General features: G+C 45.4%; 1 protein-coding gene across 2 annotated transcripts in view; it reads right to left on the bottom strand.

The window, feature by feature from the left end:
- The window catches only part of adck1 (aarF domain containing kinase 1), a 92717-nt gene that overhangs the window by 29732 nt on the left and 46608 nt on the right, over window positions 1–16377 (bottom strand). For both annotated transcript variants that reach the window (XM_007906009.2, XM_042338330.1), the window contains exons 6-7: window positions 10252–10410; window positions 9462–9578 (exon numbers count right to left, since the gene is read on the bottom strand). In XM_007906009.2, the coding sequence (XP_007904200.1) occupies window positions 9462–9578; window positions 10252–10410 (276 nt within the window). The remainder of the gene's footprint in view (window positions 1–9461; window positions 9579–10251; window positions 10411–16377) is intronic.

The raw sequence follows: 16377 nt of genomic DNA, 5'->3' as shown, positions 1-16377 counted from the left end.
GACTTGATGGTAATTGAGGTTGAGGCCTAGACACTGGGATTCATTTAAACAGCAGCCTGATGCTCTAATGAGAAGATGGGATGAGATCAGAAGGCCCAAAGAGTTGTTTTCACCCAAACTAATCTTGTGAGTGACCAGGTTTATCTGGAGGATCGCTGGGCAGGACACCAGGGGAAACTTGCCTTCTCTTTTCCAATAGTCCAGTGAGATTTTTAACGTCTGCTCAAAGAACAGGCAGACGGGACCTCGGTTTAACGTCTCATCTGATGATCAGCATCTCCGACAATGTAACCGTCCTGCAAGCTCTAAACTGAGAGCATCAGCCTAGACTGACTGCAAGTTGGGAGCATGACTTAGACGTCAACCTTCTGAGGCAGGTAAAGTGCCAAGCACAGTGGACAGTTATTGGAAGCAGGAAGCCTAAATGAGCCAGTGACGCTGGAGTCAATTTCAACCATTCAAACTACCTGAGATGAGAATTAATGATGATAATAATCCTTGCATTTGATATAGCGCCTCATCATATCGTTGAGATGTCTCAAAGCCCTTCACAGGATATACTTTAAAGTGGAGTGACGTGTATTTTGTAGGTGAAACCTGGCAGCCAATTGCGCACAGTAGTGTCCCATAAACAATTTGGAATGAGTGAACAATTTTATTTTTGGAGGGTTTATTACTCCAGAAAGCGACCCGCCAAATGACTAACAACCAGGTTATAATAATCCTTGCATTTGATATAGCGCTTTTCACGTCTTCTCGACGTCTCAAAGTGCTTCACTGTAAAGTGAATTGACCTATATTTGTGGGCGAAACGCGGCAGTCAATTGCGCACAGCAGCGTCCCACCAACAGTCGTGGATTGAGAATGACCAATTTATTATTGTTTTGTTTTCTGGAGGGATTATTATTAGGCTCTGAGTGGAGTAAGGAAACCTGCCCAAGGTTTCGCCCTGCCTGGAATTGAACCCAGGTGTCTCACTGGCAAGGCGAGTGCCTTAACCACTGAGCTACAAGACTCCACAGGTTCTTACTTACAGCTAGGTAAACAGAGGCATGTGGAGTAAGGAAACTTGTCTAAGGTTTCGCCCTGCCCGGGAATCGATCCCAGGTCCTCACACGTTGCGAGGCGAGTATTCTAAGTACTGAGCTACCACAGGGAGGGAGAGCAGACTAGGGCTTCCGATCCACACTGAGCCATGATTTTATCAGCTGGGCCTTCACGAGAACCATGTCAGTGCTTGACTTGGACCATCGAGTCGGTGACACCAATACGTGAGCGGGGACGACGGGATATGTGAGGGAACAGCGACAAGGCAAATAGCAACGGAAAGGAAGAACCATTCTCCAAAGCAAGCGTGGCTGGAAGGATGCCCACACTCGAATCACTCCTGTGACTTTGCCCATTATCACCGTCCATCACCACAAGGCACTGTGCATCAGCAGAACCCCTAATTAACACTGAGAAGCACTGAGGAGAGGCAGGACTGACACCTCTGGCCCTTAACTTTAGGCAATGTCATGACCAGCAAATTTGTGCTTAAGAGTCAGCGCTTTTTAAACTCGACTTGAGTTCCTATTTGAAAATGATTCCTTCCCTGCCACCGCACAACAATAATAATAATAATCCTTGCATTTGATTTGATATAGCGCTTTTCACGTCTTCTAGACGTCTCAAAGCGCTTCACAGAATAGACTGTAAAGTGAATTGACTGTATATTGGTGGGCGAAATGCACAAACACGGGATTGACATGGGATGAACATAATAATCTTTGTATTGAGACGGCGCCTTATCATGCCATTGAGATGTCTTAAAGCGCTTCACAGGATATACTGTAAAGTGAATTGACTGTATATTTTGTGGGTGAAAAACAGCAGCCAATTGCACACAGCAGGGTCCCCACAAACAGTTGTGGATTGAGCAAATTATCAGGAAGATAGAGGAATGTGAAGAGAGAAAAAAAAACAGCTTTGGTAGAGATGGACCAGAAAGTGTGCAATAGATATATATATATATAATATATATGAGAGCGAGGAAACAACAATCATAGAAAATAAACCAGAACAAAAAATTCTGAAATACCAAGATAGAAGGGCGAGAGAGCACAGGTTTGGCATTGTGATAGACACTTTTAGAACAGCCATACACACGAGGGAGCATTGCTTTTCACAGAAGGTAATCAGCGACTAGTAACCGGCTACGAGGAACGGTGACCCTGCACTCATTTAAGAAACAATGTGATGCTGTAATGGGAAGACTGTTGGGTGGGTATTTAACTGAGAAGGAATGAGATCAATTGAGCCAACTGGCCTTCTAACTCTGCATTTCTCGTTATACTCAATCCACGACTGTTTGTGGGACGCTGCTGTGCACAATTCACTGCCGCTTTCCGCCCACAAAATACATGGTCAATTCACTTTGCAATATTTTCTGTGAAGTGCTTTGCGACGTCTCAACGACGTGATGATAATAATCATAATCCTTGCATTTGGTAAAGCGCCTTATCACATCTTCGAGACGTCTCAAAGCGCTTTACAGAACACACTGTAAAGTGAATTGACTGTATATTTTGTGGACGAAACACAGCAGCTAATTGTGCACAACAGTGTGCCACAAACAGTCGCGGATTGTGTGACCAATTTATTATTTTTATTATTATTATTATTTTTTTAAAAAAATTTAAGGAATTATTACCCTCAGTGATAAGACACTATGACAAATGCGAGGATTATAATTATTATTTTTATTTGTCTTCTGATGTACCACACAGAATGCCTTTCCTCTCTCTTTTTTTATTGTGAACTTTCCCATTTCTGTCTTTAACAGTAATATAATTCCATGTATTTTATACTCTGTGCAAATGTTTGATGAGAGCCAAGTCTTAGTTGAGTCCAACATGGCTTAGTGTATTTGTATTAAAAGGTTTGTCTGGGGCTGTGCTGCACAGTAATTGGTTTTCAAAGGGATTTAGAGGACAAGGTCAGCTGATGTTGTCAGAAATCACAGCTTTGAAAACACTGGGGTTAAGGCGGTCTGAGTTGAAGCTGCAAGGAGACCTGCACATAGAAACATTACAGAAACACAGGGATATAGCAGCACAGGAACATAGCAACACAAGGACACAGGGATAGAGCAACACAGGAACACAGTGACATAGCAACACAGGGACATAGGAAGAGACATACTAGCAACACATTTTGTTCATTATATGTGTAATGGTCACTGTACTTCCCTCTGTCTTCATCCACTTATCAATAATAATAAATAATCGCCTTATCACGTCTTCTAGACGTCTCAAAGCGCTTCATAGAATATACTGTAAAGTGAATTGACTGTATATTTGTGGGCGAACGTGGCAGCCAATTGCGCACAGCAGTGTCCCACAAACAGTCATGGATTGAAAATGACCAATTTATTATTGTTTTGGAGGGATTATTATTAGGCTCTGTGTGGAGTAAGGAAACTTGCCCAAGGTTTCGCCCTGACTTGCCTGGAATTAAACTCAGGTCTCTCACTGCAAAGTGAGTGCTCTAACCACTGAGCTACAGGACTCCACAAAATATACTGTGAAGTGAATTAACTACATTTTGTGGGGGAAATCAGTGTTCACCCACTTACACACTCTTTGTCACAACTGGCAACTCGCTTTACACGTGGTTTCCCCTGACCTACTGTCTCGAAGTGGTGCAACTGCAAGACCACCATCAACTTAAGGAAGCAGAAAGAGGAGGAGATCATTGGGATGTCCTCCCGATGTGAAAGGGGCTGTAAAAATGCAATTTGTTGTTGTTGGTAACACACCCAGGCATCGCAATTTGCACCTCGATTTCCTTTGAGGAATCAAATCGGGTAAATTCTAAACTATGGCGTAGGAACACTGAACTCCAGGGTGAAACGTGTCTTTGACCGCTCCAGTTCATGCTGACTCAGCACTCTTCCCATTTCAGGTTTAATAATAATCCTAACAACCCTTGCATTCGAAAAGTCTCCACGATGTGATAAGGCGCTTTATCAAATGCAAATATTATTATTATTATATTCTCCTATCAGAATATCTTACTATTGCCTTCCCGTCAAAACTTTGAGCTGTGTATTTTTTAAATGAGTTCCCAGTCTCCTGGCCTCAACCCCCCCTGCTTGACAACCCTATTTCAATCACTGAGTATTGCTTGGATAAAGAATACTGGCTAAAAGGAGCCAAGGGCCGATGGGGTGGGGGGGGGGAAGATGACCAAAAGCACAGTCAAACGGGGTTGGTGAGGGTGCAGTCTCTGCTCCCTGCAATAGGATGCCATGCCCTTGAAACATTTTCCTTCTTTGTTTGCAGGCAGCTTTAAAGTCTGTAAAATCTAATTAGACTTTACTACCAAAGCATCATTAAATCTGATATATTGTCCTGATGTTAGCTGATCTCTTTCTTCGACAAAGTAAACACAGTACAAATAATGTAGTAATTGATGCTATTTAAGGGGGGGTGGGGGGAAGGCTTAACAAATTGCTGACTAATTAACTGGGTTTCCAGCACAGTGAGGATTAACATGACTTAACGTCAAAAAGCAATGTCAAGCCTCAAGTTTTATTTGTTTGAGTCTGTTCTCAGCTACAAACGATAATCCTTTTCAGTATGAAATATGAAATAAGCGTTCTGAGACGCTGCCCCACGTGAAGGGAACTGTGTAAACGCACTGCTGATAATATAATAAGAATAAGAATCCTTGCATTTGATATAGCGCCTTGTGACGTCATTGAGACATCTTTCGCATAGTATATTTTAAAGTGGATTGACTGTATATTTTGCGGGCGAAATGTGGCAGCGTGGATTGACCACATTTTTAAAAAAATATTTTTATTTCAAAGGATTATTAAGGCGATCTGGTTCCTAACCTGGTTCCTACTTACTGCTGGGTAAACAGAGGCGTGTGTGTGGAGTAAGGAAACTTGCCTAAGGTCTCACCCTGCTCGGGAATCGAACCCTGGTCCTCTCGCTTGCGAGGCAAGCTCGCTAAACGCTACCCTACGGGACTCCACATAAGTTGGAAGCCGACCTCACAGGCCATGAATTGATGGCGTTGTGAACCCCAGACATCAGTGATCCTGAAGACAAACAAGGCTCTCAGGGCAACTGTGAGGCAGCTTTAATAAACGTGACATGTCTCACGGCAATATCACGTCGCTGCTACTCGAATACAAGCCCAGAGTCATCTTCCCTGGATTGTGATGCCCGTCAGAATTATCTGCACGAGCCCCGTGGATTTGAAACGAGCACCATTTGGAAAACGACATTGAATTTTGTCCAGCATTTCTTATCACTGAAAGGCGTTGGCGAGGGACGTGTGTGCTCACTGCAAAGTAAGAAAGATGTTAGATTTGACAAATGGGATCAGTGACAGTGGTGTTACAGGTCTTTTTTTGTACGGTTATACCACAAGCGGGAACCCTTCTGTCGCTCTGCGTTTTTTTGGAAGCTCTTACTTTTAGAAAAGCGGCTGTAGTAATACTGCGGTGGCTTAAAACCTTGGTGTTCCGTAGCGTAGCAGGAGATCACTCGCCTCGCAAGCGAGAGGACCCAGGTTTGATTCCCGGCAGAGGCGAAACCTTAGGCAAGTTTCCTTACTCCATACACCTAGCAGTAAGTAGTCGATTGGTAAGGTAATTAGCGCCAAGAATGGGATCAAACTCAGATCCTCCTGCTTTTGAGACGAACGCTCTAACCAATTCACTACAGGACTCCACATTATTATTATTATGATGTATCTCTAGGTATCATCTCAATGGTGATCAAAATCCCAGTGGTTAAGAGAGGTTGAAGGCAACAACCTGTTATAATCACTCGATCACACAGCAAAGGTGGTAAATAAAGCACATTGTTCCGAATGAACTCTGTACAGGTGCAACATAAATTGTGGAGTGGAAATTTTTTTCTGCTGTTCCGATAAAATTAAAACTGGGTGCAGGGTTATTGGAAGCGAGTGCTTTGTCTCACTGTGCTGCTGGCTCTTTTGTGCTCCTCACCTTTTGTCCCGCCTTTACATTAAAGACGGGACTTATCCAGTAACTGATCGCCTGAACTTTAAATTGACTGTTCACATCTGTCAGGACACATGATTCCTCTCTCTCTCTCTCTCTCTCTCTCTCTGTCTTATTCAGTGCCAATTAAAACGTGCGCCAGGCTGTAACCGGAGATGTCCTTGTAAAGATAGAGTAATTCAGCCCCTTGTTAAAGGTCTTACTGGATTACAACGGGGCTCAGCCTTCACTGTCTTATTCTTAACTCTTCCTATACCGTTCCCAACTCAAGGTGCCATCAATGTTAAGCTTGATAGATTCCTCTCAAAGCAATTTGATGCTCTAGCTTGGGGCGGGGAGAGGGCTCCCCTTAGAGCTAAACTGGCACCAAGGTGATATGTCTGGCAATAGAACGTCGGAATCGAGCCAGCCCTCTGTAGTGATCTCCATAGTCCGGTTGCTGAGCCAGTTGGGTCCGCAGTATTCCAGGACATAGCTGATGACAGCACAGCCCAGACTGGCTCATGGGCAGGACCTGGAAGGGCAGACCAGTCACTGGAGGCGGGGAATCCTCCCACTCAGCTCCTGTTAACCCTCGAGACAAAGCCCTAACGGGTAGAGTGGTCCTCGCTGGACAAGCAGCGGGAAAGCTTGCCAGGCAGCAATATCAATGGCATGTGATGTGGTTTAGCTGGTTAGACTCCAGCAGTTACCCCAGCACGCACTCTGGGGTCCCCCAAGCCTTGGCTCTTGCCAACCTGCGCCTAATACTTTCTGGAATTCAGGTAAAAAGCAGGAAGCTTTCCAGGGAGAGAGCGCGAACAGTCCATTCCAACTCCCTCTGGAATCTCCATGCGTAGGTGGGAAGCATAGAATTTTTGGTTTGGATACTCTTAAGCATTGTGATGAGCCTGTGTCAGACACCCGGGTAACCAGAAAAAAATCTTTCCTCCCTTCTTTCTTTGGCGGCATTTCCCTATCAGGGCCCAGCACACGCATCGATGAACCAGCCCTCACACCAGCGAGCCCTGTTTACGCAGTCCACACCACTCGCTCTCCAAACCAACTGCGCAACGATTAAATGTCACAACAGTCAAACCGTTGCACTAATCTCTGCAGATTAATATACTTTAGTACAGGTTTAATGATAATCCTTGCAAATCTGCATAGATCCTGCCTGATGGGTGGGTCATCGCACACAACCTTAGAAATAGCATGTAGCCCGACTTGTTGGAAGATGGATTGTACATGAGGCAGAATTAACCGCCCAGGTTTGCTGATCCATCTGTCTTGTTTGCCTACAGACAAGTCACTACACTTGACAGTAATTTCTTTTAATAACAATCCTTGCATTATTATTTGATACAGCGCCTTATCAGGTTTTCGAGACGTCTCAAAGCGCTTCACAGAATATACTGTAAAGTTAAGTAATTGTATAGTTTGTGAGCAAAACGCAGCAGCTAATTGCGCACAGCAGCGTCCCACAAGCAATCGTGGATTGAGTGACCAAATTATTATTATTAGCTTGTCCTGATGGGATGAGTTACTGTACAATTCACGCTCGTTTCCTCTATTTGTTCACGTCAGGAGGTAGACTGGCTCATAATCCGGACTGACGCTTGGATGCAGTGCTTATGGGGAGGGAAGGGGTGCAGAGAGTGTGCGCTGCATTTTTGGAGGCACCTTCCTGCCGATGAGACATTAAACTGAGGTCTTGTCTGCTTGTTCTTCAAAGATCAGATAAGAGGAGAGATGGTGCTCTGGCCAAACAATCCCACGGGTTAAATTTCATGGCTCTTCATGGAATCTTGCTCTGCGCAAAATTAGCTGTCGCCTTTGCCTACACTTGCACAGTCTCTGCACTTGAAAGCAATTACCTTTGAAGTGCTTTGAGACATTTCTGCACTGTAGGTGCGATATCAACAGCGGGGATTGTTACTATAATTCCATCGGCCATAAGCCCTAAGTGGCCATTTTAATGTGTGATAATAATCATGCTCTTAAGCCTGGTGATCAAAATAAATGCCTGACTCCCCCTCCGCCCTCCCCAATAAATGTGCATTTGATTGCCGTCTTATCACAACGTTGACCTGTCTGTGACGTTAACCTGGTTTTTTGCCTAGTCAACGGGATTTTAACGTGAGGTGCAGTGACTGTGTGTCAGGAGGACGTCCCAAAGCGCTTGACCTAATTCTGCTTGGGCTTGCCAGGAGAGGGTGCTAACCACTACATTACGGGGACTCCACAATATGGCGAGTGACTGGATAATAAAAAAATAATAATAATCCTTGCATTTGATATGGCTCCTTATCACGTCTTCACGACGTCTCAAAGTGCTTCGGTGAATTTACTGTGAAGTGCAGTGACAGTATGTTTTGTGGCTGATTGTGCACAGCAGTGTCCCACAAACAGTCGTGGATTGAGTGACCAAATTATTATTATTATTTTTTTTTGAAGGGATTATTACCCCTGGAAAAGCGATCCGCCAGTCGACTAACAACCGGGTTCCTACTTATTGCTAGGTAAACCGACGGGGGTGGAGTAAGGAAACTCGACCAACGTTTCGCCCTGCCGGGATTCGAACCCAGGTCGGGTTTTTGGGAGGTGAGTGCTCTAACCAATAGCCAACAGGACTCCACGTAGAGATGAGATGAAGTGTGAATGGCTGAATGGCTTCTGTCTGTAAAATGCAGTGATTCTCTAGAGTCCTCTGAACGTGGTGGTGAAGCGCGGTGCATGTTCCTGCACCATTGGAGCCTGCTGTTAGCACCAGGTGCCTTCTGCTGGCTCTTTGACCTCAGGACACAGGTTGGCACTCAGCTCTTCCCACCCTGCGGTAAGCTGGGCTCCCGTTGACTAGGCAACGAGCCACATTAGTGTCAAGAGTCCCTGTGTTTTTCTCATTGTCCCTGACAACTGAGAGGTATTTGTAGCCACCAGCAGGAGACTGGACACAGTATTTATATATATATATTGTACATATTCAAAAAAACATTGCAACATGAAAGATTTTAGATGTAAAAGGTACAGCCTCAAATCCTCATGGCTCCAGTGGCCTGAAATTTTACCCAGACAGTCTGAAATATCATTTTGAATTAAAGTGTAACAATAATAATCCACGTCAGAATGTCTCAAAATGCTTTAAAGAACTTTGGTCATCTTTCTTCTTCTCAACCGGGTTCCTGGAGTAAGGAAACTTGCCTAAAGTTTTGTCTCCTGGGGATCGAACCTGGGTCCTCTCGCCTGTGAGGCGGGCGCTCTAACCAATAATAATAATCCTTGCTTTTGATACATGAGTCTATGGTACTGAATGTATATTGGCACATTGAACCGTCTTGACGAAATTATTTGATCAAAAAGGCCCATTGAAAGCTCCTTAAGGAAATAAAACACGGTACAGAAGACTATCAGACTCTTTCTGCTTCCCCCACAAACAAAGGCAAGAAATATTATTTACCTCATTCACATCAATGTCATTTTTCTCCATGTAATCCTTGTCGTTGACCTGCCCGCCTTCCACAAACTCCATGGTCAGGATACGTTTGGTTGAAAACTCCCAATGAATTTTAGGGACCTTTGGGGTGGAAACACAGACAGATCTCTTAATCTCTCTCTCAGTGCCCACCACACAGGCAACAGGTGGTAGCCAGTGCCAACACGATTTATAATAATAATAATCCTTGTATTTGATACAGCGCCTTATCATGTTGTTGAGACGTCTCAAAGCGCTTCACAGGATAGATCGTAAAGTGAATTGACTGTGTGTTTTGTGAGCGAAACGCGGCAGCCAATTGCACACAGCACGTCCCACAAACAGTCGTGGATTAAGTGACCAAATCATTTTCATTTTGGGGCACGGGGTGGGGGGGGGGTAAGGATTATTACCCCCAGAAAGTGATCTGCTAATCGACTAACAACCGAGTTTCTACTTACTGCTAGATAAACAGAGGCTTATGGAGTAAGGAAACTCGCCTAAGGTTTTGTCCCACCTGGGAATCAAACCCGGGTCCTCTCGTTTGCGAGGTGAGCGCTCTAACCGCTATGCTACGAGACTCCACAAAATACATTTACTGCCCTTTACAGTATATCCTGTGAAGCACTTGGAGACGTCTCGACGATGCACTAAATCAAATGCAAGGATTATTATTATGATTATCATTATTATGATTATTATGACATTGTTTTGAAGCAAGGTTCTGAGTCGGCTCGGAGGCAGGCAGACCGACGGTGAGAGGTTAAGCTCCTACCTTCAGGAAGGGGAAGTGTTTGAGCATGTCAGCCACTTGCTCGGCGTTCCTGCCCTCGTTCAGGAAGTCCAGCTCCAGAGGCAAGTTCTTCTTAGCTTCATCCACCAGCCACGTGAAGCTGAAGTCAGGAAACAGCCACCTCACTGCCCGCACCAGCACCTGCCCAACAACAGCCAACAACAGCCAAAGTCACAGTCACCGGGAGGCAACGCTTTTCCAGGGATAATAAACCCTCCAAAAAAAACCAATAATATGGTCACTCAATCCACGACTGTTTGTGGGACACTGCTGTGCGCAATCGGCTACCGCGTTTCGCCCACAAAATACACAGTCACTACACTTTTCGGTATATTCTGTGGAGTGCTTTGAGACGTCTCGAAGACGTGGTAAGGTGCAACATCAAATGTAATATCATTAACCTCACATTGCACAACACAACTGGAAACTCCATCCCCGAGGCCCTCCTTCTACCTCGTTCGCTCATTCGCTCGCTCGCTCCCTCTCCGCTTTCAAGAGACGTGGAGTCCTGAAGCGTAGTGGTTTATACACTCGCCTAACAAGCGAGAGGACTAGGTTTTGATTTCTGGGCGGGGCGAAACTTAGGTAAGTTTCTTTACTCCGCACTCTTCTGTTTGCCTAGCAGTAAGTAGGAACCCGGTTGTTAGTTAATTGGCGGATCGCTTTCCGGGGGTAATAATCCTTCCAAAAAAAATGCATGACTGTTTGTAGAACACTGCTTTGAGCAATTGCCAGCCACGTTTGGGAGGAACTAATGCCGGGAAAGTATTAGGCGCGGGTTGGCGAGAGCCAAGGCTTGGGGATGCCAGAGTGTGCGTTGGCGTCACTGCTGGTGTCTAACCAGCGAAAACCGCATAGCTTGCCATCGATAGCTGGCGAGTTTGCCCGTTGCTTTTCACACATCAATATTTCTTGTAATCTTTTTTCACATGGAGGGTAATCAACAGCTGGAAGGGCTTTGCAGGAAGGGAGATCGAGGCCAGGACGCCGGATTCAGTGATGAAACAGTTCGATGAGAAGCATCCGGGGCTGCTGCTCTGAAAGGATGAGATCAAAGGGGTCGAAATGGACTTCTTCAACTCAACCTCTCTTGTAGTCTCCTGTGACTAACCGCTCTGCTGTGGAATTTGCTGCTCTATTAATTGCATCAAAAAAAAAACACGATGCAATGGTTACGCAATCCAAAAGGAAGCTGGATCCCAGACTTTTCCTACTGGGAACATTTAGGAGCCTCGCTCGCTGAGCAGTGTAGACTATAGGTTTGGTGCCCCCCAAAGGTACGTCACTGTCACGCTGGAGACATGAAGACGCAGGGGACATCTTTCTGAAGGTTTTAACATTCGAAAGGGTATAAATTTGGGAGGATCAGAATAATATCATAATAATCCCCTGCATTTGACATACCGCCCTATCCTATCACTGAGACATCTCAAAGCACTTCACAGAATATGTTGAAAATGGAGTGACTATGTACATTGTGGGAGAAACATGGCAGCGCAGTGTCCCACAACCAGTTGTGGATTGAGCAGCCAATTATTTTAGATTTTTTTTGTATTATTACAATACAATACAAAATTACATTTGTATGACGCCTTTCACTTTAGGAGGACTCCTTTTTTTTAAGCACCTTTACCCACGGAAAGTGATCCGCCATCAACTAACAACCGGTTTCCTACGGCAGAGGCGTGTGGAGTGAGAAAACTTCCCTAAGGTTTCACCCCATCCTGAAATCAAATCCCGGTCCTCTGGCTTGTGAGGCGAGTGTGCTTACCACCTAGCTACAGGACTCCAGAGTATAAAGATTTTGGTAGGCTGCAAAGACATTGTAACTGAGCTGAATGAGGCAGGCTCACCTTGATTAAAACCTTTACCCCTCACCTTTAAGACCACACCGCGTTCAGCGAGACATATCAGACAGTTGTGAGGGCAGTAGCGTTTGTTTTAATTAATGGTAGCAATTTGAAGCAATGCCTGTTAACATTTATTTCTCCTCTTGCCACTATTTACTGTGCATTACATAAACACGTACCACTCCTCTTTGACACATCATAAAGGTTATGGAATGGCGTGCCAGAGCAATGAGTTGGGGCAATCTTTTTTTCTCTGAAAGGCCACAACTTGATCCTTCAGGCCCACCAGTCAAAAAATCCCACTGCAATCACTCACCACTTAGTTTATTACACAGCGTGTTTGTGGGAATGCCAGAGTCCCAGAGAGCTGAAGCTCCGAGAGAGAGAGAGAAAGAGAGAGAGTGGCTGACGTCTGGCAGTGCTGCCTGCCTAATGCTTCACGTGTCGGAGGCTGCTAGAACCACACTCTGGGGCGGATTTAATACAGAAGTAAAATAATCCTTGCATTTGACAAAGCTTCTGTAACGCTGAAACGTCTCCAAGCACTTTTCGGTTGATTGTCGAGTGTGGGGACCAAAGTTACAGAAACACAGCTATGCAGTAAACGGCCAATTCAACAAGCAAACAGGTCCTCAGTACCTCTAATAATAATAATAATAATAATCCTTGCATTTGATATAGTGCTTTTCACGTCGGGAGGACATCCCAAAGCACTTCACAGAACACACTGTAAAGTGAATTGACTGTATATTTGTGGGCGAACGCGGCAGCCAATTGCGCACAGCAATGTCCCACAAACAGTCGCGGATTGAAAATGACCAATTTATTATTGTTTTTTTTGGAGGGATTATTATGGAGTCCAGGTAAGGCTCACCTCTGTGTGTCATCCTGGCACAGTGGTAGTGCTCTTGCCTGAGTTAGAAGATTGTGGGTTCAAGTCCCATGTCGGGACTCGGAATCACATAGTCCAAGCTGACACTCCAATGCAGCACTGGGGTTGCTTTGCATTGTCTGCATTGCCGACCTTCAGATGAGATGTTAAAGCGAGCTTCCGTCTGTCTGTTCAGGTGGATGTTAAATATCCCATGGCGCTATTCGAAAAGAGAAGAGAGTTTCTCTTTCCTGGCCAGATAAAATCGGTACTCATTCCATAGTTGTTTGTGGGGACAGTGCTGCGCGCAAATAGGCTGCTGCACTCAGCCCACAGTTGTGCTCTCTCGACGATGTATCATTCTAGACCCAAACAGTAATGAGGGAATTAAACACACAACCTTCTAACGCAAGGGCAAGAGTGAAATTCCATTTGGAGATAACAGGAAGACCTTAAGCGTCCATATTGGAAACTCAACAATGCGCCACATGGCAGCTCGGTGTTATTTTACCACCAGATGGTGGTAACATGCTTAACAAATGCTGCAAACTTCACACCTGGAAAGCACACTAATGTCATCTAGTGGTGGAACATTGTCACTGCTTTAATGGGGCCAACTTGAATCTTGGACTCTTCCTAACCATTGGGTGTAGAGAGTCTGAATGAAATCCTGCTTTCACTCCAGGATCTGACACCATCAGTGTCGTGGTTTAACATATCTCAGGAACCATTTGGTGAATTGAAAAAAAATCATTAAAATGGGAAACTGCCTAACTGGGCTGTTTTGATATCAAATCTCGAACTGAATGAAAATTGACGCTTTTCATTTCGGACTCACTGAACCGGGATAATAATAGCAAGTGCTTCACGGGATTTACTGTAAAATGCAGTGACTGTGTATTTGTAGACGAACGCGGCAGTCTGTCTGCGCACTGCATTGTCCAACAAACAGTGGTGAAGCAAATGACCATTTTTTTGTTTAATGGACTAGTTAGGCCAAATGGCCTGTTTGCTTACCTGGACTGCATGAATTGGACACCAGAAGCTCGAAACTCTGCCCTAGTCTTAGTATACTGGTTACAGCACTCACCTCACAAGCGAGAGGACCTGGGTTTGATACCCGGGCGCGGAGAAACCAAGTTTCCTTACTCCACACTTACGCCTCTGCTTACCTAGCAGGAAGTAGTAATCCTGTTGTTAGTTGATTAGCGGATCGCTTTCCAGGTGTAATAACCCCTCCAAAAAACACTTGGTCACTCAATCCACGACAATTTGTGGGGCACTGCTGAGTGCAATTGGCTACTTCATTTCGTCCACATTTAATTTCTCCCAAAATATACAGTCAATTCACTTTACAGTATATTCTGGAAAGCACTTTGAGACGTCTCAAACAATATGATAACAACAACAATAAGATTACATCTGTATAGCGCCTTTCACATCGGGAGGACGTCCCAAGGCACTGGACAGTGGACAGCATTTCAGACCTGAGCTGGGGTCAGGGGGGAGAAGGGAGGGGAGGGGAAGGGGGTGGCCGATGGCATGGTCGAAGAGGAGAGTTTTGAGGTGGGCTTGAAGGAGGCTAAGGAGGGGGCGAGGCGGAGTGATTGAGGGATGGAGTTCCAAAGGTTGGGGGCAGAGTGGCTGAAGGTTCTCCCTTAATAAGGTGCTATATCAAATGCAACGATTATTATTATTATTAATAAGTTTCAGACATGATCTTCAAGGGAGAGATGGGTGAGGAGAGAGGAGAGATGCAGAGATGGAAAAGAGAGGAGAGCTAGAGAGATTTGAGAGAGAGAAGAGATAGAGGGATGGGAGGGAGTTAAAAGAAACTGCAAGACTGCAAGGCTTTGAATATTTCAAGCTATTGTAAAGTGCCCGAGTACAAAGGCTGACTTCTCTCTTAATCCACTGCTCCTTCCCTTTGATGAATCCTTTGAGTGTCGTGGTGCTAACGCTCCCCTCTGCACTTTGCAATTTAAATGCAAGTTATATCTGATGCAACAAAATGGGGGGGGAAAGCAGCATTCAGTATTTGAGGAGAGAGAGAGAGAAATTCTCCGCAGCTGCTGCGTTTATCCAGAGTTACAGAATCGTAGTATATTACAGCACAGAAGGAGGCCATTCGGCCCATCGTGCCTTGGTCGATTCTTTGGAAGAGCTCCCCAATCAGTACCACTCCCCCTATAAACTTAAATTTTTCCTCTTCAATTTTTCCTTTTTCCATCCAATTCCCTTTTGCAAGTTGTTATTGAATCTGTTTCCACCAGATAACATTCTTTTTTTCCTTAAAAATTGTATTTTCGACACACAAAGGCACGCAGCTATTTGGAAGTTGTCCTGAAGGTGAATGGAGAGTGGCAAGGAAGTTGTGAGTAGCAGTCCCGCCTCACCCATTCTATCTGTCTCTGTTCCCTCGTCTTACCCTCTCTCTATCTGCCTCTATTCCCCCTCCTCATCCACTCTCTATCTGTCTCTGTTCTCACGCCCCACCCACACAGGAACAGGAGGAGGCCATTCAGCCCTTCAAGCCTGTTCTGACATTTAATTAGATCATGGCTGTATCTGTACCTCAACTAATCCTTTCAATTCCAATTTCGCGCTTTCTCTCCGTGTCCCTTAATCCCCTGACGTATCAAAAATCTCCCCATCTCTGTCTGCCTCAATCATCTTCCTTATCCTCCATGAAGGCAGTTGTTGTTGTTGTTAATAACTCAACACCCACCGGTTACTCCAGGTCTGCTGATGTTGTATTAGCTTGTCTGGCAGATATCAAGGCCTGGATGACTGCAAACTTCCTGCAATTAAATGTGGACAAGACGGAAGCCATACTTGGCTCCCGACAACGTCTTCACTCCTGCGGATCTGACCTCTTCAACCTCCCCGGGCTCTCCCTCAGACTCAACAAACCATGTACAATCTAGGCGTCTGGTTCAACCCCTAGCTGTCCTACCTCCCCCACATCCGGTCCCTGACCAGGTCTGCCTTGTTCCACCTCCGTCATATTGCCAACCTCCGACCGTACCTTACTCCAAATGCAGCCGAAAACCTCGTGCATGTGTTTGTTTCCTCCCGCCTGAATTACTTCAACGCACTCCTCGCCGGTCTCCCCAGCTCCACCATTCACAAGATCCAGCTCATTCAGAACTCTGCCGCCCGCACACTGACCCGGAACATACTCTGTACCCACATCTCACCAGTTCTGGCCCAGACTCCACTGGCTCCACATCTCCGAACGGATCGACTTCAAGATCCTCACACTCATGTTCAAATCCCTGCACTCCCTGGCACCTCCCTGCCTCTCCGACCTCCTCACTGCCCAATCCACCACCCGGCGCCTCCGCTCGACTGGCACCAACCTCCTGCTCGTCCCTCGCACCCTCC

This window comes from Callorhinchus milii, unplaced genomic scaffold, assembly GCF_018977255.1.
Source record: "Callorhinchus milii isolate IMCB2004 unplaced genomic scaffold, IMCB_Cmil_1.0 Scaffold9, whole genome shotgun sequence".
NCBI lineage: Eukaryota > Metazoa > Chordata > Chondrichthyes > Chimaeriformes > Callorhinchidae > Callorhinchus > Callorhinchus milii.
Note: the sequence above shows the minus strand (reverse complement) of the source record. Positions and strands in the feature narration are given on the sequence as shown.